The 21,110-nt window shown below is 43.7% G+C and overlaps 1 protein-coding gene across 1 annotated transcript in view; it reads right to left on the bottom strand.

Annotated features, from left to right (window-relative positions):
• The window catches only part of CMSS1 (cms1 ribosomal small subunit homolog), a 176,725-nt gene that overhangs the window by 70,769 nt on the left and 84,846 nt on the right, over positions 1 to 21,110 (bottom strand). The window contains exon 2 of the mRNA XM_059818060.1: positions 3,935 to 3,947. Within this exon, the coding sequence (XP_059674043.1) occupies positions 3,935 to 3,947 (13 nt within the window). The remainder of the gene's footprint in view (positions 1 to 3,934; positions 3,948 to 21,110) is intronic.

Here is a 21,110-nt window from a genome sequence, read left to right as displayed (position 1 = left end):
ACAGTCCCAGCCCAGCTGCTGGCACCCAGACCTTCGCTCGCTCCAGCTGCTGCACCACGGTTGCTATATTCAGACCCCCGTTTACATACACAGAATAGAGTCCCTCACCCAGGAAGGAGGTAGAAAGGAATATAATAAGACAACAGCACAGTCTGTCCTGTCAGGCACAGGGCATGGCCAGACAAGAGTACTGACCAGCAAAGTATTTAGACACAACTGGCCCTTTTTATGCCCTTAGCCCTCACTTGTTCCTCCCCAAATCACCTAAATGCCTCCTTTTGCCTGCCTTTGGTTTTCCCCTTAAACATCCCATAGTAAGTCCTCTGCAATCCCAAAATGCTCTTCCCCTGCATCCCACCATGTGTGCCGTACACCTCAGCAGCAACCCCCCCTCAGTCCAAAAGGTGCTCTGGCATTGACTCGTCTTGATGGGTTTCGGGTCTGGACCTTGGGGCTGAGGCTTTCCTGGGACAGCCCTGGGAAGGGCCCGGACCGGGTGTCCCTTCCTCCCCGTCCTTAATTTGGGTTCCTGCCTGCCATTGTGCCCCTGTGCTCCTCTGGGCTTGTGGAGGTGGGCCTTTGGTGGGCTGATGGCCTCTGTGATGGCCTGGGAGGAACCCAGGGCAGGGTGCTACTTGGGATCTCTCATCTGGCTTTGTCTGTGCTCAAATAACCTAGCAGATCTTCCCAGGCAAGAGTGACCTGGCAACTAAAATGCCCTGCCCCGCCCCCAGTTTTCTTTTTCTTTTCAATTTATTTATTTTTTATAATTGGTGAACATCTGCTTTTCCTATTGAGCATTTGGTATAATTTAGAAGAAGAATGAAAGGCATCTGTATTAGAAACACAAACAGAGGCACTGAGATGAGACCCAACAATCCTCAGAAAGCATGAAAATAAATTCCAGCCAAACGCAAAGGTGAATTTTCCAAATTCCAGTAACCCTCTTTTTAGAAGGGGATGCATTAAGCATTTGTCTGTGGTATTTTTAAACTTTTAGTTTATTATCAAGCAAAGAACTCCATAAATCTCATTTAACATTCACCCTGACCATGGGTACCTTCAGTCTGGCCCAACCCAGAGCTCACGTGCTGGCTTTGACACATGGGATTCTTTCAACTGGTCCAGCACATCACCTTGGGAGAAGAGAAGAGGCGGTGGCCGGCGCAGCAGACAGGCCTCCCTGGCCAACGTGGGCACGCAGAGCTGGGCTAGCCGACCATGCTCCTGCCCAAAGTTATTTTTGCTTTCTGACCGAGCACTGCACACAGCAGCCCAGTGTGCTTGTGGGGAACTGTAAAGCGTTTCGACCAATTCTTCCCAAGCATGGGGAAAATTACTGCTGCTTATGTAATCCGTCTTTTGCCAAACGTGAATCTAGCTCAGCTGAGCTGACATTAGTATTTCTTGAACTTTAAAGAGCCAAAACATCTTTCAGTCTGATGCTCGTCTGGCTTCCACCATTGACTATAGATTCTGCTAAAAAGTTACATCACAGTCCTAAATGCCATCTATACCATTAGGATCAAGCAAGGCATTTTGTTTAAGGTACAGTTCAGAAGGCAAGATTTGGGAATATGGGGACATGGAGTTGTACGTAAGCAAACAAGCCGTAGCAGCATTATCCTGGCTTAGCCCCACACATCCCACGTACTACATGATAGCTGGTTTACCCGTATGATGGTGGGCTACCTTGCTGACCTGCGGCTCCTGGAAAGAGGCAGCTCCCAGTGTCTTCAGACAATTTGCAGCCTTTCCACCTTGTTTTTTAAATTGGAAACTTATTTAACCTCTTAATTGACAGCACATAATTGTATTGTTTTATACGCAGAGTCTGTTCATAGCATATCCCTTGAAATTAACTGAGTTCTTTGTTTTCTATACCACTTAATATAATTACGTATCACTTAAAATGCAAACCAGAAGACATACAAGCCAAGAAAAGAAAACAGAGGCAATTAAGAAGGATCCCTCTCTTAACAAAAACAACATACTGATTACTTGAAAGCCCATTTCATAATTTGTCAGGAAATGGCAGTGATGCATATCAATTTCAGAATAATAGGCATTAAATAAATGCAGAAAACCAACTGAAAAAAGGCTGTTATGAAAGTGTTTTACAGCAGCAATAAAACCCAAATCCTGAAAGACTTAAAAGGGTCCAAGATCACATGTTCTTACCAAGTAGAAGAACTGGCTTATAAACTGCATGTAAATTAAGAACAAAACAACGGCAATAGTCTTCAGATTACATCTGTGATGCGAAATGGCTCACCCGAGAAAGGGATGCCAACCCACCTGCCTCCGCTGTAACTGAGTTTGGGTCGATTCTTGCTCTCAGTCAAGTCAAGTTTCTACTAACTTGAATGACAGGTGATCATACTGATGCTCAGAAAACCAGTGTCTCAAGCTTGGAAACTTAACTGTTGTATACATATCTAGGGAAAAGCAGGCTCTTCTGTTCATCTCCTGATACCTTAAAAGAAAACAACCCATGAGGGCATAGCAATGAGAATAGGCATGCCAGAAAACACTAGCTCCCTCTTCTTTAAATAGCTTTGGTTGGCAAAGCGTAAAGGGGTTATTGGAGACTCCTCTGCCTGTATGACTACTGAGGGATGACTTCAGGTTAGCAAGGGTAAGGAAACAGCTGAAAGCAGCAGTTCCATTTTTAACTATTTTTAATTCAGAGGCCCCTAAACACTGTCCAGCAAGGAGCAAATTTAAACTAAACAGAGGGGTGGGGTCTTTGTGTCCCCTTCTCCCCTGATTAAATTTTAGAGACCCCATGAAAAGGACAGTTGATTGGTGCCATCCCCAATCCAACCTCTGGGTCTGTCACTGCTGTAACTGAAAGGGACAACTGAGTTTTTGTTATTCTGAAAACCAGCATTCTGTGGCAGCAGATAATGCTTCTGCATTTTTCTTACATCCACTGCTAATAAACTTGATGAACCGGTCTATAGCCCTCTGCTGACTCAGCATCAGCCAAGCCTGTTTTGGTAACCATGGGCTTCTTCCATTTTCACCATTTCCTCCAAAGCTGATCCATATTTCCAGTGTTCCCAGTGACTTCAGTGAGAGCCACTAGTAATTCTTAGGGATGCTACTCTAAAAACAAAAAAACCCCAAAACCCAGCAAGACAAAGAGATGCAAAGGCAAAACAGGTTTGCTGTACTTGGTCTAGCTGAGCATAAAACAGCAACATAAAAATCCGACTTTAAAAAAATGCTATAAAATTCTTGCTTCCTTCAATACTACATTACACTGAATCCTGCATGTAGGGGTAAGACAGCCTTAAGACACTTCCAGACACCTCACTACAATTTCTTCTGTGGTAAGCAGACTAATGTCAGCCAGTAAAACTCTCTGATTCTCAATGAACCAACCGTAGGTGTCATTCAGGTAATGGCAACCCGTAGGAGGGGAAAGCTTGGGCTCAACGCCGGTGTCAGTGTGTCTTGGGCTGCTCTACACTTGACTCACTTCTACATACTCCAACACACCCCAAATTGTGAAATTTACTTGGGAAACCTTTCAGACTTCCCTAAAGTTATTTCTATCATAGCAAAAAGCACCAGCTGAAATAATGAGATATTTGATTTCAACCAGCGTGATGAAAAGCTCACTATAGGGAGAGAAGAGGAAAAAAAGAGAAATGGTTCATTTTGGCTATAGTTGCTGCTGCTGCTGTTGTTTTGCTGTGCTTTGTTTGAAGTAAAGCTACATTTTTTAACAGTGACAGAGCTCAGTAACAACTTATTTGCTATAACTTGCATAGTTAATCTTTGTTAGACTCTCTATCACCTGAAGCCTTTAAATCAATATTGGGCACCTCCTTAGAAGATAAGCTGTAGCTCAGCCAAGTTTATTGAGTTGTATAAAAACCTGCTAGATTAGGCTCTATAGTTTATGTTTATGTAAGATTGCAACCATGACATAATGTCTCCAGCCTTAACTATCCGCTAAGCTATAAAATACCCAAAATACAAAGGCCCTAGGAGCTATTAACTCTAATGGACACCAAGGTGGGCATGTAAAACAAACTGCTATATGACAAACGAGAAATAATCGAGTGCAGTAACTCCAACAGGGGCAACTTTGGCGGAGTATGGAAAAATACTGCAAGCACTAGTATGCTGCAAACACAGTGCTGAAAATAAAAATTCACATATCATAAGAGGACAAACACAACTACAGAACATATCTGTCTTACCAGTGCCATGGCAACTGTACAAGAAAACACACACACTGACCTGAAATAGTAGCAACTTCATCCAATTAAGAACATTGCTTATAAGGGAACAAGCAAGAGCTGGCTGACCACGTATCCATAAAAGCTGGGAATGTTTTCTGTTTCCAGACAGTGTTTCAATACCTTTACTATTAAAAAAAAAAAAAAAGGAAAAAAAAAAAAGGTGGGTTTGTCCCAGATTTTACAGTCCCTGAGTGCATGAAGTTAAGCTGAACAGATGCAAACTTCAGGGACTTGTCCTAATCCAAACTGTCATGTTTCCACCCGCCTTGGAACCTGCTGCCAAATACAAACTCCCTTAACCAGACCCTGATCCCCCAGGCTGATCTAACCCTTACACTGGCATCCCACTCCTTTCCCTCACCAAAGAGACAATGTCCTGCTCACAGAAATCAGCTGACAAATTCAAAATGAAACAGCTGAATCTGCCCGGTCAGGGATTAACCGGCACTTCAGCCCTGTCTGTTCAGTGAACAGCCTCCACGTTACAAAGATTCACCACTCTAACGCCACTGACCTCAGTGAATTTGTACGAAATGCTACACACAATTGGATAGACCTGTAAGAATGGTTTTACAAGGTTGATTTGAGACTCCCTCCTAAAGAAAGTCTTGCATGATATGTTTTACAGCTGTCTGTCAGACATTGTCGCTTATCACTGCTGGTCAACTTCAAAAGAAAGAGAGAAGTCCTGAAGATAGCAAACTCCTAAAAAGCCGGTGAGAAATCAATCCAAAGAAAGGAGATTATAATCAAAGCATGTGTGGAAAAAAAATAAACAGGTGAATTCTGCCATTATAAGCCTCATTTGGTGGTACAGCACCAACATTGCTTCTGACCCGCCGTAGCAGACACTGGCTATTGCCTAGTGGAGGTTTCAATGGGAGCACAGCGTGAAGCTGAGCTTACTGCAGAGCTGGAGGTACCCAAGCAGAGAAGGACACACATCTAGTCGTTAGTACACCTTCAGGCCACAAACAGTTTGGATTTGCTTGTTTAACCATTTTTCCATTAGCAAATGACAATGTGTGTATGTTCACGAGTTCTCCACATCTGAGCAAAAACCCAAACCAGAAAAACCTGCCTAGAATGAAGTATTTTCTACTATCTCCTACAATAAATCTAACTATAAGAGAAGTAAGCTTATTGATATACTACTTTGGACATGCAAATATTGCCTAGCAAGCAAAAATAAGAGCTCATTAGATTTTTTTTTTCCCTCTTAAAAAAGTAATACAAGCGTGAAACTTTGAAAAGCTGACACGGTGTATATGCCCCTCCTGTCTTTACTGTGACTAAGGCAGACAACAGTCTGATTTACAAGTACTTCAGGATTTTGTGAACACAACATTAACATGGAAACTGTTCTGCAACTCAGTGACCCGTTCGAACCAACTCAGTGCAACTGCTGTGCACATACTCCTTCTCCGTAACACAAGCCTGTAAGCCACCAAATGGGAAGGAAAAAAAAGGCAAAACAACAGGGGTTTTTGCATTTAATAACCAGTAATAGTTGGGACTGCTATTCTCACTGACTTTTAAAAAGCTGTCATTTAAATGTCTAGAATACCTTATTTCTCATGACTACTTGATCCACTTCTCCAATCTGAAAGTACTAACAACTGCTGCTGTTTGAAGCATCCAGAACGTTACTTGCACGTAACTTTATAAAAATGGCATTTGCTAGTAGAAGCAAAGCTTTTAAAGTTTGAGGGAAACAGCCTTGGGGTTTTCGCCTTCTGAGAGCTTAAAGTTTTATGAGTGAACCTAAAGGACTGCCAGACTTCTAAAGTGACAACACATTACGAAAAAATTTCCTATGTGTTTTGCAAATTTGAAGTCAGCCGCATTTCACAACTGACATCAGGGTTTTTAATATCAGCTCTAATGAAATATAATTCTCCAATGACATAGCTGTGAAGTACAGCATTTTCATTTCACTAGCTGGCAGAGAGGTTTTTGCCTTATTATTATTTCTTATGTAGAGCCAAAAGTGTTCTAGGCCCTGCACGGACATGTCTGAAGACAAGGCCTTTTCCTTGTACCTGCTGTAAACACCGAGGCCGCAGGGTATTCAGCCTAACAGAGCAGGTCAGATGCATTTTCACATGACTGCTCCAGCCACGTCGTATGTTAGGACACAAGAATATGAATACAGTGTAAGGAATAGCTTGCCTTCATCTTCTCTACAGTTTCAATTTCACTAAATCTCTTTGGGTGGCATGGGGTAGGTTTCTGGTTTGGGATAAGTTTCACTGTTTTTTTTAAAAAACCCTACAGTCCATGAAGAAATTTCAGCCATCATCAAAACCCTGAGGGGAGCCAGGGGCAAGCTGAGGATTAAAAATTATAGTGTTTTTTCTAAATCTGGTTCTTGCTGAGGTCACATTTCTTCTGCTGGATGAGAGAGTGGGATATTTATTTTAAACGTACAGGTACGCACAGCTCACGACAGTTTAACTGCACATCAGTAAAAATCAGAAAACTCCCATTTACAAATGACTGAACTAAGTACGTAACTGAGATGAACTCTTCCTTCCCCAAACCCCAACAATCCAAGAAGGAGGGATGAGAAAAGAAGCCAAACTTCTCCTTCCCTGAGGCCTACACCCCCTTGACTGAGATGAAATCAGGGCACGGCAGACAGCGGTCAGAAGGAGAGCCTTGCCTACTCAGAAGCCCCAGAGTAGGAGCTCCTGACACAGGCACGTTCTTCTGAATTTCTTGTGGGGATGAGCAACAACTATAGCAATGTTGTACTCACCCCTTCACCTACGCACCTTGCTCAACGCACATGTTTCTTCAGGACTCCGACGGTGTTACTTCGGGAAAGAAATGTGCCTCAACTTGGCCGTTCTCAAGACACTTAAAGGCTTTGGAGACTGCACGCTGTGCTCTAGGACTGAGCAACAACCCTGGTGTCACCCCGTGCCCAGGGATCCCGACGCCCAGGGGACTCCTCTGCACACAGATCCAGCTCCAGTTTAAGAGGGAATTTGAAAGGGGTATCTCATGGCATAGTACACAGTGACAAATCTAGGCCTGTCCTGACAAAACGTACACACAAAGCAGAAAAGGATAAGAGATTCCGACAAGTACAAAGGGGAAGCCACTGTTGCTAATCTAAACGCAACATCTCCAAATGGTGATCATGAGTGGATCGCAGCAGGGCACAGCATCTCCGCCACAGGGCTGATGCATACACACTCAGCTTGGGTGGGAGAAAGAATAAGAACCAGCATTTGGCACATTAAATGGAGGTGTGGAGAGAAAAGCCTCCAAACAACAGAAGGGACAGATGTCTGGCGGGAGTTAACATCAAGGTTCATTTGTGGGGTGGTGGCCTCCTGTACAACTCTTGTGGTAACACCTTGCTGGATTCATAAAACGTAAAAGCAGTAGATCAATAGCAGCTTCCCCTTTGGACTGGACTCTGATCAAGGTAACTCAGGACCCATGCCCTCTTTTTCCATCTTTCTGAAATGCTCAAGGATTTTTTTTAACGGGGGGGTCTGCAGTACCTGAACCGCAGGCTAAACACCGATTGAATTCTTAGTGTACAACAGCTGCATATCAGCTCTGTTTGAGGCTACAGCAGAAGCTGAAAAGAAACCATGTTTAATTTTTCTATAGTCTGGGGGGCAGGTGAGGAGGGGAAGAGTCTGCATAATACATTACAGCACAGCTTGCAGTGGTGGTGATTGTCTCTTTTGGTGCCGCAGTTCATTTCCAAAAAGATAGCTGTGCAGAATGAAGTAAGTGTAACCCTTCAGTTTCTCTAGGCTGCTGACAAACATTAGACTGGTCTCCAACACTGATGGAATACAGAAGAGAAAACACAAGTGCACGACCTCCCAAAAACGGGCAAAAACTTTGGTTCTCTCTGGAGGATGCTCTGGCAAGAGGTGGAGGATAAATGGGGTCTGGCAGTCTTTTCCAGCTCCATGCAACCGAGCGTAAGTTAGCAACAACACAGATCTCCCCACCTCTCAGGGGCTGTTTGAAGCTTGCAGGAGGAGCCAGCACAGTAGGGGAAAAACTGCCATGCATATCTGCTCCCCACGGACCCGAGAGATCACGGTCAGGACTCGCTAACATGCTTGCTGGAGGCTTTGTCTCAGAAAGGAGAGAATCAAAACCATCTAAGGATGGTGGGGCCCATTGTAAATGCTGATGTTTATAATGGAGAACAGTGTCACTGGATGCCTGTTACAGACACTCATGGTTTGCTTTTCACAATGTCATGTAACAATGCTTTGGACTGAGATTTCCTACAGTAGTTCCTTAATTTAAGTAATAGCATTTTCTACTAGTGGGAAACAGTCTGCCGTTGACCATACCCAATAAGCTATTGTCCCACCAATCACTTTTCCATAATCGTTTACCAACATTTGATTTAAGGCACTGCCATTTCTTAAGAGCTTTCTCGCCTCAGAGGACAATATAAGCCTGAAACCAACAGAATACTCTTATCCAAAGATAACATCCCTTTCATCAGGCACTAAAGCAATAAATGGCTTAGGAAGGGGAAAAACTAGTTAACTAGTTGCTAAAACTATCTAGAGTCCTTGCCTGCGAACTCAAAAAATGCTATTTCTCACACGGCTCTAGAGTCTCAATATGCAAAGTTATACTAAAATGGTATTAAAACTTTTACATCTTCCACCCACACAAATGGAACAGCCCCCTCCTACCCCTCCACGGCTTCCAGCCTCAAACATCCTGGCATAAAATGATCAGACAAAATAGGTGACTTATGTTTTTATTGGTTCCTCCAGACTATGACGACATTTCCTAAAACACTGAGCCAGGAAACTATTAATGTCTCTGAAAAAGTGGAAAGGGTCAGGCTATTTCAAAGGGCATGTGTTTGCTAAGAAGCCTTTGTTACAGATGTATAGGCCACTTAAGATTCGATTAATAATAACAAAAGTATTTAGCATTCACATAATATGCCTAGCTTTAAGATATATTATGAACGTATTTGTAACACCTCTGTGTTAAGAAAGTATTACCCCTCTTCACCTTTTTGAGAATTAAAATAAGAAGGTTAATCAGCTTGCCTAAGATTTTGTAAAGTAGTATATCCATTCTGAGACCAGAATTCCCTGCAGATCTGTATGTGCTCCCAATCTCAGGCTGTTATTGGAGGGAGAAATGGAAATGGTCTCAATTTACCTACATTAAAAAAAAGACAGACCAGGAAGATTTTTTAGATTTCTCTCAGTTGCATTGGCCTGCATTTGGCAGCACAAGTCAGGTCAGGCATTTGTAGGTGGGGTCAGAGATTCCTTAAAAAAAAGCTCTGTGTGTTTTATATACAAGCACTAAACCAAACCAATTGGTACTCTAACAGGAGCACAGCACACTGCATGCAGGACAGAAAGAGGGATCCTACAGAGGCTCCACAAAACCTTCTAATTTTCTAGCGCATCTACATGTATATACCTCCTTGGTTTGCCTCCTTTGTCGGTAGGTCTGGGAATTATCAAGGGGGACACAAAGGACTTGCACAAAAGCCTTGGAAGTAAGGGTGCTCCAAAGGCATCACCACTTCATTCATGGCCAGATTAATTTCACCCACAAACCCAGTTCTGATCCTGACTGTGCTAGAGTATGCACGAAGGTCAGTTCCCTAACACAGAGGTGCAAAGCAGATTTAAACTCAACCCGCCTACAGCGTATACAGTATGGTGCATTTTACACAGAAGACAGTGCTGAGGCATCCTAAAAGTACCAGTCACTCTGCTCTTACTGACTCAAGAACCTCACTCATCTGGCATGTCTCAAACAACCACGATCCGGTCACACCACAAACTCTGCAGGTAAAAATACCACTATTGCACAGTGCCATCTCCTGGGCAAGCAAGACTGGACCCCCCCCCCCCCACCCTGCCTCCCTTCTCTCCCACAGCATCCAAGGTTTTAGTGGCATCTCCCATGCGCTGGCAGGCCAGGCGTTACCTCTGTTCTCAGAAGGCAGGCCATGAATTCACGGAAAGAAGAGCAGATTGTTTACAGCTCCCACCATGAAATGTGAGACTCGGCAGCCCGCTCTTGAGAGAGGCGGTATCTGCAGAGGCAAGTGCCACACAAACCCACAGGATTAAGTTCACTCTGGGTTGCTGGCTAATCACAAATAAGCCATCAGGGCTTCCTTTCAACATCTAAACAGGATATGGGAGTGGAGGAAGTGAAAGCTTAATAATTTCTTGCATGTTAACAAGTTACACGAGCCACTCCAATAGAAAAGTTTTGCTATGTGAACTTAAACCTAGCGCATTGTCTGCCCCAATGGCAAGCATTTATCTTTAAAACCAAGCTGCACATCTTGGAAAGAAAACACTGATGCAAATATTTCATTCGGCACAGCTTCATTTCCAGGATAAGAGGACATCAAGCTATGGAATACATTTGAGGACCCCACCTTACTGTAAACACAAATCTCGAGGTTACAATTCCCAAACCAAACCAGAGGGAGTAAATCTGGCATCTCTCTTGAAACATTCAGGAAAAAAAACAGGATTAGAAGGGTAACTTTTTAGTTATCACAAACTGTTAAATCCATAATGGTCCCTGACAAAGGAGCAAGAAAAATCAGACATAATGTGTTAGCTCCATTTCTTTCCACTATCTTTTAGGGCTACTGTCCACACTGGCTCTGTATATCCCACAGTATCTGCCTGGCCACCCAGGAGAGGGACAGGAAAGCTGGGGAAGCAAGTCCCTGGGGGACAAAGAGAATGCTAAAAGGCCTGAAGGAGCAAAGGACTCACAGGCTTCCAAGTCAAACGCAGCTAGGAACATCTCTCTTCATCTTCAGGCCACCACATCCCAGCCCCTAGCAAAAGTGACAAGCCTGGCCCATTAAACACTCCTAACTCGGTGCTACTATCTTCACTGCAGGAGGAAGAAAAAAAAGCTTTGTGCAACTGTTGAGTAACTCTCAAGAGTTCAAGACAGATGAAAGGCCAGTCTCTTGGTTGCCTGGAGACACTAAGGCAGATTAGGGACAAAAGTAAGATGACTTCTATGGGTGGATGCAGACTGGTGTTTTGAGGGAATAAAACTGCCCCGGGACTGCAAGGTAGAACGCCCTGTTTTTTATGGATGTGCCCAGCAGAAAAGAAAAATCTCTTGAAGAAGTTCTAAGACTCAACAGTACAGAAAGAGATTATTTAAGTGGGCCACATGGAGACCAGAACAAAGGCAAAGGAATTTGTAAAAAAACCCAACCCTGCTGTCAATATATCCACTGCACAATCTCATTATCTCCCAGGGATGCAAACAAGAACGGACATATAACACAGTTGCCATGGCCCACAATAAACTGGCTGGAGTAAATAAGGAGCTAAAACTGCGTGGGTGCACGCTCAGCATTATGGAGTGTGAAGGCAGGTTTTTTTTCCTAGTTTCAGCAGTAGAGACTCAGGCAATCCTAGTTCCAATGCAGCATTTACCTTAAAGCGCTGGTTGCCATAAGCCACCTCAAGGTACTTGTTACGCTACGCGCATGGCAGGAAATGCGGACCTTACTGTGGACTCTCGTATTATTGCTCTGAGCAAAAATAAAAGGGGAGAAAGTCTGTTTTACGTGCGAACTTTCATCCTGGATCCTCCAGGGTCAGATCGCTTTCACAGTAGGCATTCTCTGTTTCCAAGGTGATGGACGGCAAATCAGATATTTAATCAGCCTGGGTTTTGGACCACCCATTAGCAAAAACTCTCCAGAAGAAGAGTTTTGAAAGCTGAAAGACAATGACTGTGCAAGACTGCTGGGTTTGGTGGTACTTTTTTTGTTTGCTTGTTTTTTAAGACTTAATCATAGGTAGGTATTACATCTCCACTGGAAACACTGATACTCTTTCCAAAGGACTTGTATTGCTATCTTGCACTCCAAGACTGACAGTATCAACTGTGTCCAAGCATTTACTTGTGGAGTCACTGACTACCTCATTCACTTCTCTCTTAGGATGTTTGTATCCAGGGCAGCAATGCCACTTCCTACTACGTGAGAAGGACCATGACGACTTCGCAGGACTGCCACCCGATCCGTTCCCAAAATGATGGCATCTGCCAGAACATTCAGGTTTCCAGCCTGTGATGCTCCAGCAGGTTAGATGATCTTCACTTAACTTACATAGTACCAAATGCTTTTCCTTAAGCCAAAGATTTCCAATTTTCCTTCCTCTCCTCCCAATGAGCAAGGTGAAAGTTTCCAGACAAGGTTACTTTGGTAAGGAGTGCTGAAGAGCTCATACCTGTTTAGCAGCTATGACTGTATCAACAATCCACTGCCAAAAAATGGAGGAAGAATGTGCTTGACAATTCTTAGTGAGAGACAAATTATGATCCATGTCCTCCTTGCCCTACATTCACACAACATCCAAGCTCACATGTTCCATTCGCTTAAGTGTCTAAAGGAAGATGTAGTTGTGACTGGTTTCTCTGGACTAGACACCAGGTAGCTGTTAAATAATATTAAGAATGATTTCACCACAAGATGCTTGTACTGGATCTCACCCAAAAACTTGTTATATATTGCATATATTACTGTTTTGCTGCAATTGCTGTCTCAAAGCAAAGCAAGGGCTTTGACAAATACATGCATGAGATCATCCAGATGAGGAAACTCTATGTTTGCAGAGGTGTGGTAATACTTGACAAAATAGATTATCTTTTTCAGTCTGTCTTCCAAAATAAAGATTTTCTTGGATTATGAACTCGAGGTTCCCAGAGTTTTGTCCATGGAGGGCAACTTAATGAGTGGGACATCAGGCCAGGGGCTGCAGAACAAAAATCAATCTGCATGACAGTGCAGAACAGCCACAACTTGAAAACCTCTCTGAGGGCCATACTTAGCAGCTTGCCAGGTCAGCCTCTGGGAACCCCTGACTCAGATGCTGAATTCTTGTGAGGAATAGAACTGATCCTTGTAGGGTTTTTTCCTCCTCAAAGACATGGTTCTGAAGGTTTTCTTTTTTGTGATGACTATGGAGCTCTGGGTTACACAAGCAGAAGACTGACAAGGCAAGAGCAGACATGTGAACCTTTCAATTTATGATGTACTTGTAAATGCTTGTAAGCTCAAAACAAGTGATAGACTTTATAGAGAAGGCCTCCAGCTCTAGAAGCAGCTCACGTTATATTTGAGTGGTGGTGGAGGGGAAGGAGCTCTTACCGCTTAAACCTCCAGTAGACTTTTAAAGTTTATTTTCATAGTCTGAAGGCTTGGGAAGGTAATGATAACTTTTAGTATTCTCTAGAATACCACTCTCATTGTGGTCTTGTTGAGTTCTTTGCATGATGTGGTTTCTCTATGCCACAAACATACACAAAGAGGAAATACTTCTGCCTCGCATTATCTCTGCAAGCAAGAGATAGTCTACAGAGGGAAGAGTAACATCTGTGGAGATATACTGCCCTAAAAGATATCCATCCACATTTTTAAGTGGAGGTGACAACTGCAAACTGCACCTAAGATTTGAGCACACAACTGTGCCAGTCATATGACAATTCAATCATGGAAAAGTAAGATAAAGAAGATTCTAAGCTTACAGGCACTCTCCTGTGCTTACACTTTCTGTGCATATTTTCAATGGCCTCTCATTCCCAGTTGCACACTGATTCACAAAATCAGATGTTAGCAACTTGTTGTCCAGTTGGCAAGAATGCTCGCTCAGCTGGTACGCCTGTGTCTGCTATTAACAAGGCTGCAGATTACTTAACTTCAGGCAAATTAATGGAGAACATCTACCTTAGTCCTTAGGTACAAGTAGGTGTAAGAGAGAATTCCCTTCCGTCGACAGAAACTACCTGAGGAACCAACTATAAGTCTTTCTCAGCAGACTTTCTGACTTTTAGTTCAGGTGTTTTGAGGGGAAAAGCCACCAGTGAAATGAAGAAGCAAACAGAAAAACCTCTGGAGCATCCTCTCTGTTCAGAGCTCAGAAGAGCTCTGCTAAGCGGGGAGACCTAGCATCGGCCCCACACTCCCCTGAGACACCGGGGTCTCCATCAGGGTGCCAGCTCCAGTCTTGAGCAAAATATTTCTTTTGTCTCTGTTAGTCCGGTTGCCTTGCCAACGAACATCTCAAGTTCCGGGCAGGAAAGCACATGCTGGGTCACGCAATCCTGTCACGCTGGATCCCAGGGTAGTGCCTGTGGTTGGAAGACTGCATGACAACAAGAACAGTGCTCTGCTATGGTTGGAGCTCCCTTGTTAAAAGGTCTGCTGACAGTAGCAGGCATGACTGGCTGGCAGAGATCTGGCTTAAGTGGAGCAACCTCCTTTTTGCTCTCCATCCCACATGATGGGTGTGGCTGGTTGAGAAATCAAGGCTCATGCTGTCCCAAGTACCTGCCCTCTCTCCTTACGGAAGAGAAGGAAAGCAGCTGCCTCTGTTGCAAAACGGGTGCAATCCAGGTTAAGCTTTGGGGGAAGAGAGGCCAAACCCTCACATGATGGTCTCATGTTCACTGCACGCATTCTGCCAGGTCTGGTCACCCAGTCAGGCAACTCTCCGAAAGGTTCCCAGTCCGCGTGAAATCGAAGGACCCAAGAAATATCACTTGCTTTTAGCTGAAGATCAGACAGTGAGGACATACGGCAACGTCACGCAGCTGCAACAAAGGGTATGCCATGCAGCAGGTTTTCTACACTGCAACCAGCCACGGAGGCTGCATCCAACATGTCTGTTTAAGAAATACAGCCTCACTATTTTCCTTGTTTTATCTCATTCTGATCATGAGTTAAACAAGCCAGTCAGCCTATTGTTTTTACCACATGGTAAGGAACTAGCTACATGTAAACAAAACAATTAAGCTCCATAAGGAACTGCTTGCCATTCAAAGCTGAACTAAACACTGCATTTTGTTTCGGGAATCCACACATGGTAAATTACTGACAGTTAACTATGACTATGGGATTATTCACTGCACAGAAAGGGTAAGTGAAACAGGCAGCACAAACTGGAAAATTACCTTTCTTCCTTTTTACCCCGTCATTAACCTTCTAGAGACCCTTCTGGTCTCACTGCTAGCTGCCTCTTGCTGAGTATCACCTTAGCATAACTCATTCATTATAATGGGCACACCAGAGAGATAAACTTCCCATGCTGGCACAGCTGGCTCTAAGAACCTTGCTCTTCAGCTGCAAAACCACCAGGCTCCATCACTACCTCTCCAGGAGAATACCTCTCCGAGTTGCTAACCTCTTAACATATTTGGCAGTCAGACAATTCATTAGGGGATAGCACTGCACACAAATACACACCAACTCGTTATTTTCTTATTAGCTGTATTCCTCTTGCATCTAAAAGCCCTAATCAAAATCAGACTGTCAACTCGCTGGACAAAACACATGTGGAGGAAGAAAGAATCCTCTCCCAAATGTCTACAAGACCAGAAGCCTGGATACTGTAAACCCAACACACAAATCCAACTCAAAAAAACCCGACCCTCCCACTGCTAATTCGTGTACATGTTCAGCTTTGTAAGCTGAATATTCCTATTTTGAATATTCCTAGTTTAAATATTCATAGAATGTAGGAGTCTTGAATAGACAGGGTGGAAACTCCTCCCCCCCAAACCAGAAAGAAAAAAAAAAATCATTAAATTCATTAGGGAGGGGGCTAATAAAGGCAAAAGTAAAAATGCATTCTGTTATAGCACCCACTGGAACGTGCACTTTTGTATTTTAAATGTGCATGCTTTGCTCCTTTGCAAAGATTTAGCAGCTATCCCCAGCTACAGACCTGCACCGCAGCTTTCTGCTGCCTGTCACCGCGGGGCAGGAGCAACTGAGCTGAAGCAGGGACAAGGCTGAGGGCAGGAAACCCGGAGCAGAGCTGGGACAGGACATAGCGGGGTGGGTTCTGAGCCCTGAGGCAGAGAGGTCGCAGCACACCGAGGGTAAGGACAGAGCCTGGAAGGTGACAGCAGCTTCCAGGAGAAGTTCACAAGTTTCATATTGGAAATTTGGGAGTTAAAAGCAGAGTCATGGTGGATCTTCCCACTCCCATTAGTCACGCTCTCCCAACCAGCTCTGCGATGTGGTATCTATGCTTCTACTGCCTAGAAACATCCCAGCCTCCTGATGAAGTTACTAGCTAAACTGTAAATTTTTAAATACAGCTAGACAAACAAACTATGGTCTATTTACTGCACTACCGCAGCATACATGTCTCCATCTCTGATGAAGGGTGAAAGACACCATTTTGTGCAACAGCCTGGTAAGGACAGCTGGTGGGAGGCCTGTTAGGGTCGTATTATCCAAATGACATATGGCTATGGAAGAGTGGGACATAGGCTGTGCAGATGCTCTGTCCAGTATATTAACAGAAGAAGCACAACTTGCACAAAAACCAGAAACCAAAACACTCTAATTTGGTTCATTTTCTAAATCCTGGGTGCCAAAATGGGAGGGGAAGGGAGGGGGGAACCAGGATAAAGATAGAGATAGCCTTAAATTTCTTCCCGAGCTTCACCCACCACCATAAATATGGCTAGCCATCAGATTATTACCATTTATCTTCTATATTCCCTGCAAATACTTATGGACACACCTTCAAAGCTGCCCATGTACAATGGAGGAGCAGTGAGCATCCTGTATAGGCGGGAACAGAGCCAGGAACACACAGAAAAACAGTCAACTGGGTTTGAATCAGGAGAAGTCCACATCAAGTGCTGCTTCTCTGTCCCTCAGGTTTTTACACTTCAGTGGTAAAGTGAAGTGTATCCTTCTGAAGTGAAGTGAATCCTTCATCCAGAGACAAAAAGGTCTAGAGCCCCTTCTCAGGACATATCTCAGGGTGGGATATGGTGGGAAGGAATACAGGCTTGGACTAGGGCTTGTTTGGAGGCACCTAGGGACCTGGAGAGGTTGGGACTCGTCCTATGGGAAGATCAAGTTAACCCAGAAGAGTCAGACAGCTGTGAAGGGCTGGACTCCGAAGCCAGGGGCGAGGGGGTAGACCTGGGTCAGACCATAGAACAGTAGCTGGCTTCTAGCCTCAGCGAGACTGGTGTCTACAGGAAGGTCCCATCCCTCTTGCAGCCAACACAGGAACTACAGGTGTGGTCTACAGCTTTCTTGTAACGGTGTGATCGCAGTGTTAGGAATTCTGATTGCAAAGCATTTGAGATAGGGAAGGAAAAGGAAAGCTGCTTCCAGACCCATCCAGAGACTAGAGAGATGCCAAAGCTCAAGCTTTCATCAAATGGCAAATGGGCACGACTACTTTCAGGAGATCCTGTTTGTCCTTTGGACAGTTCAGCATCCCTCCTTCCCAACAGGACATTTCAGAGACAGCTATTGTAGGAATGCAAGTGTATGGCATTCAGGATGCACTCTCCAAAACGTGCAAATGTAGTACAAGCATTAGGTTTACCCTTATTCCTTCCTTAAACATTGTATTTCTCTGCCTTCTCTAACCTCTGCACCCTCTTTCAGCATCCTAATCTTAGCTCCACTAACCATACGCTCTGCCCTTTTCTGCTTTGCCTTTGCTGTCTCTAGTTTTCCTCCTCTCCACTATAACAGCCCTTCTTCTTGCATGTTGTTTCCCTACTAACACAACAAAAATCGTAACACTAATCCGATTTCACAGGTGTAGCACAGTTGATTTTACTTTTGCATTCCCCACACTCTTCCCTGCATTGACACTGTCCATAAGCCCTCTGGGACAAGGCCTGATCAAATCTGAACTGTGCTTAGCAAAACAGCACCCAGAAGACCTCATCTGGCCCCTCAGCATGCCCCGAACAAAGGCGCTTAACTAGTTGCACTAGCTGGTTAACTTGCTTCTTATATATGCCACCACCCTATTCCACCTCAGGATTTGAAGTTTTAGGTCAACGCATTAATACTGTGATATGCCCCAGTACGATACCTGATGCAATTTTCGTCAAGGTCACTTTGCCAACAACTTTAAAGGTGGTTGAGACATCCCACCTCAGGCCCCAGGCAAAAGGCAAAACTGCTGTATCAGGGAAAACTCTTCCAAGGCACAAAGCAAAAGGCCTCTAAACTCCATCCTGAAAAAAATAAGGCTGAGTGCCTACCCAGCCGTTGCCCCTGCAGCTCAGAGGGCTCGGGAAGCACGTGCATACCATGGTGTTGAGCATGGCAGTAAAGCCTAGACAGACTGTTTAAACAAGCTAGGACCTGGGCATCCTGTTTCTCACGGCACCATCCTCCTAACATACGACTGCTGCCAAATATTACAGTATAAATTTCCCACTGAACCTAAGATGTGGTTGACAAATAGCCAAAAAAAGAATAAAAATATTTATATCTGAAAACATGTTGACCGGGTAAACAAGATTGTAGCTGGGTGTCTGTTACATCCTGCTTACCAATGCACAGGCTGAAGCAGACATAAATGTTCGCAGCAGCCAGGGTTGTGCATGCATACCTGCCTCCTGGGCTGTCCTTCCCACCACTTTGCCCGGCAGGAGCAAAGCCAAGTCCTGGACAGGATGATGGGTGCCCGCTTATGCTCAGAAGGAGGTGATGACCCAAGCGTTTTGCAGCAGATGCCCAGCTTTCTCAGCCAGCTGAAGCAAATCATTCCCACACCGTATGCAAACACCATGCACAGCTACAGGCGCAACTTCCAACTTTTCTTCATGTCCTGAATGCCAGATGGACCCTGATTGTAGCTACAGAATAATGCCTTTCACCATCCTTCATAAGTCATTTTATGGAGCCAGTTTACTCTCTCAGATAATTATCTAAAACTTAAATAAAACACTCATGACCAAAAATGGTCAGTTAGTGGTCAGACTTGTTGCTTAAAAGTAATCAGCCTCAGTTCTACTCCTCTCCAGCCCTCACTGCAAGCATTTAAAAGCCCATCTTTTCATTCCACAGTCACCAGTCATTCTCCTCTTTACGATGCCTGTGCGCTAGAATTCACTGTGTCGTTAATGTGAAAAATTAATCATCATTACCTTAGTACTCTGTGTCACATTTGGCCAAAACTGACATTCATATTTAAAGGCATGTGCCTTTAATAAGTCAACATCTTTGGAATATATTAGGTTTTCTTAATGCACTTTTGAAGATACATGACTAAAGGTCTCTAAGCCTACATATATCCCACCTACCTGTATCTGTAATGATATTCTTCAAACCTCTTCAAAATGACAAGTGAAAACCTGTAACCTGTAGAAAGCTTGCAATGTTTCAGTCCCACATAGAAAGTAACTTCTATGCTTTAACTTTGGTAAGCAAACACATAAAAGAACCATCCGCATAAAGATACCAGGTACCTGCTAAGGGACATTTTTTTCAGTTAGCACCTTAAAGAATACAATATTTAACTAAAGTTCTGACACATCAAGGCAGTAGGTCTGATTTCCAATGCTGTCTTTGTATTTCCAGCCCCCAACTATATACTGATATATCACTCTACAGTAAGGGAGAAGAGACCTGTTTCAAAGTTCCTAACATCTGAAGTCCTTCTGAAATAAGCATTTGCCATCCTAGTGAAAGCACCTCAGATACATTTATTCCGCAAATTCCTTCTTATAAAACAGCATCATTAATAGGAGACAACTTGCAATCTATTGAACTGTTACAAAAGAGACCCAACAACAACAACAAAAAAATTAAGTGCTGCTGTCTAACCAGTTGTTCTAGCTAATTGTTGTGGTTTTATCATTACTGTGTTTGTCATTTAATTGGTTTTCTCCCCTTTCCTTACTGCCTGAGGGGCACAAACACACACAGGATTTGTCTATCTAGCCACATGAACACAGCAATGGCAGAGAATATGCTTAAAGAATGCCTGAACTACCATTTAAAGAGGAAAAAAGTGGACTCTCTTTCCCTCGAGTCATCACAGCCATTACTTGAAAAGGGATATGCAAAAACCATTAAGGCAGATGTATGAACTTTAAGTTGATGATATGCCGTAGTCCATTACATCTGAGGAAGTGTTGTTACAGGGAATGCTAGCAAGAGCATTTTGATATGGGCCACAGGACCGGCTAACACCAGTTTCATTGCTCAATGTGGCATATTTTTCCTATTATGTAATGCTTATTGTAGGTATTATAATGATACATAGCTGAAAGCCATCAGTAAAGGCTTTCACAAGGGACCGCACAAAGAAAGCTGATACAATGATAAAGAGACACCACTTGATTGTTTTTCCTTACACTCTTTTGTACCTTTTGGTGGCTGTTAAATCGGTATGTTCTGATCAGATCTCCTAACCTCACCTGCCACCTTTATGATACCATTTGTCAGACCAAATTTAGAAACCAGCTGCTGGGAGCAGGGGTACAGTCTCATGGCTGGTGGAAGGTCACTAAGTAAGGAGGCGGGGAGGTCTCTGCCAGGTCACTTCACATCATTGCATGCTGTGCAAGCACCATCTTTCGCGGGACAATTTCTTTCAACACATGCAGATTCCAAAATGGTTAGAAAACAGACTAACTAGCTGGGGTAATTACGGGGAAACCTCTCAAAATATGAAACCGTATTAGGTGGCCTTTTATTGACTACGCGTAATTTAAAGTTTATATGTCATCAGGGCAGACTTGCAGAAATCCTCATGAATGTGGCGTAATCAAGCTTTTATTAAAACTAGTCAGACGTTTTCACCACCAAAGCCAAGATTTCATTAGGAACCTTTCTCTGGTTACTCTGTTTAACTTTCTACATTTACAGAACTCTGTCAAAATTACCTCTTAAAGATTTGAGACTGAATTAACTGATACCTTCCAGGCGGCTATTTGTCACCAAGAAAAAGCGCACTAATTTGGATAGTTTAGGTTATTCAGATCTTATTTCTTCTCTTTTGAGAACCTTCAACTGTGCTGACGATGAGAAACAGATGAAAA

This window comes from Gavia stellata, chromosome 1 (genome assembly GCF_030936135.1).
Source record: "Gavia stellata isolate bGavSte3 chromosome 1, bGavSte3.hap2, whole genome shotgun sequence".
Taxonomy (NCBI): Eukaryota; Metazoa; Chordata; class Aves; order Gaviiformes; family Gaviidae; genus Gavia; species Gavia stellata.
The sequence above is the reverse complement of the archived record's forward strand: the minus strand, read 5'-3'. Positions and strand labels throughout refer to the sequence as shown.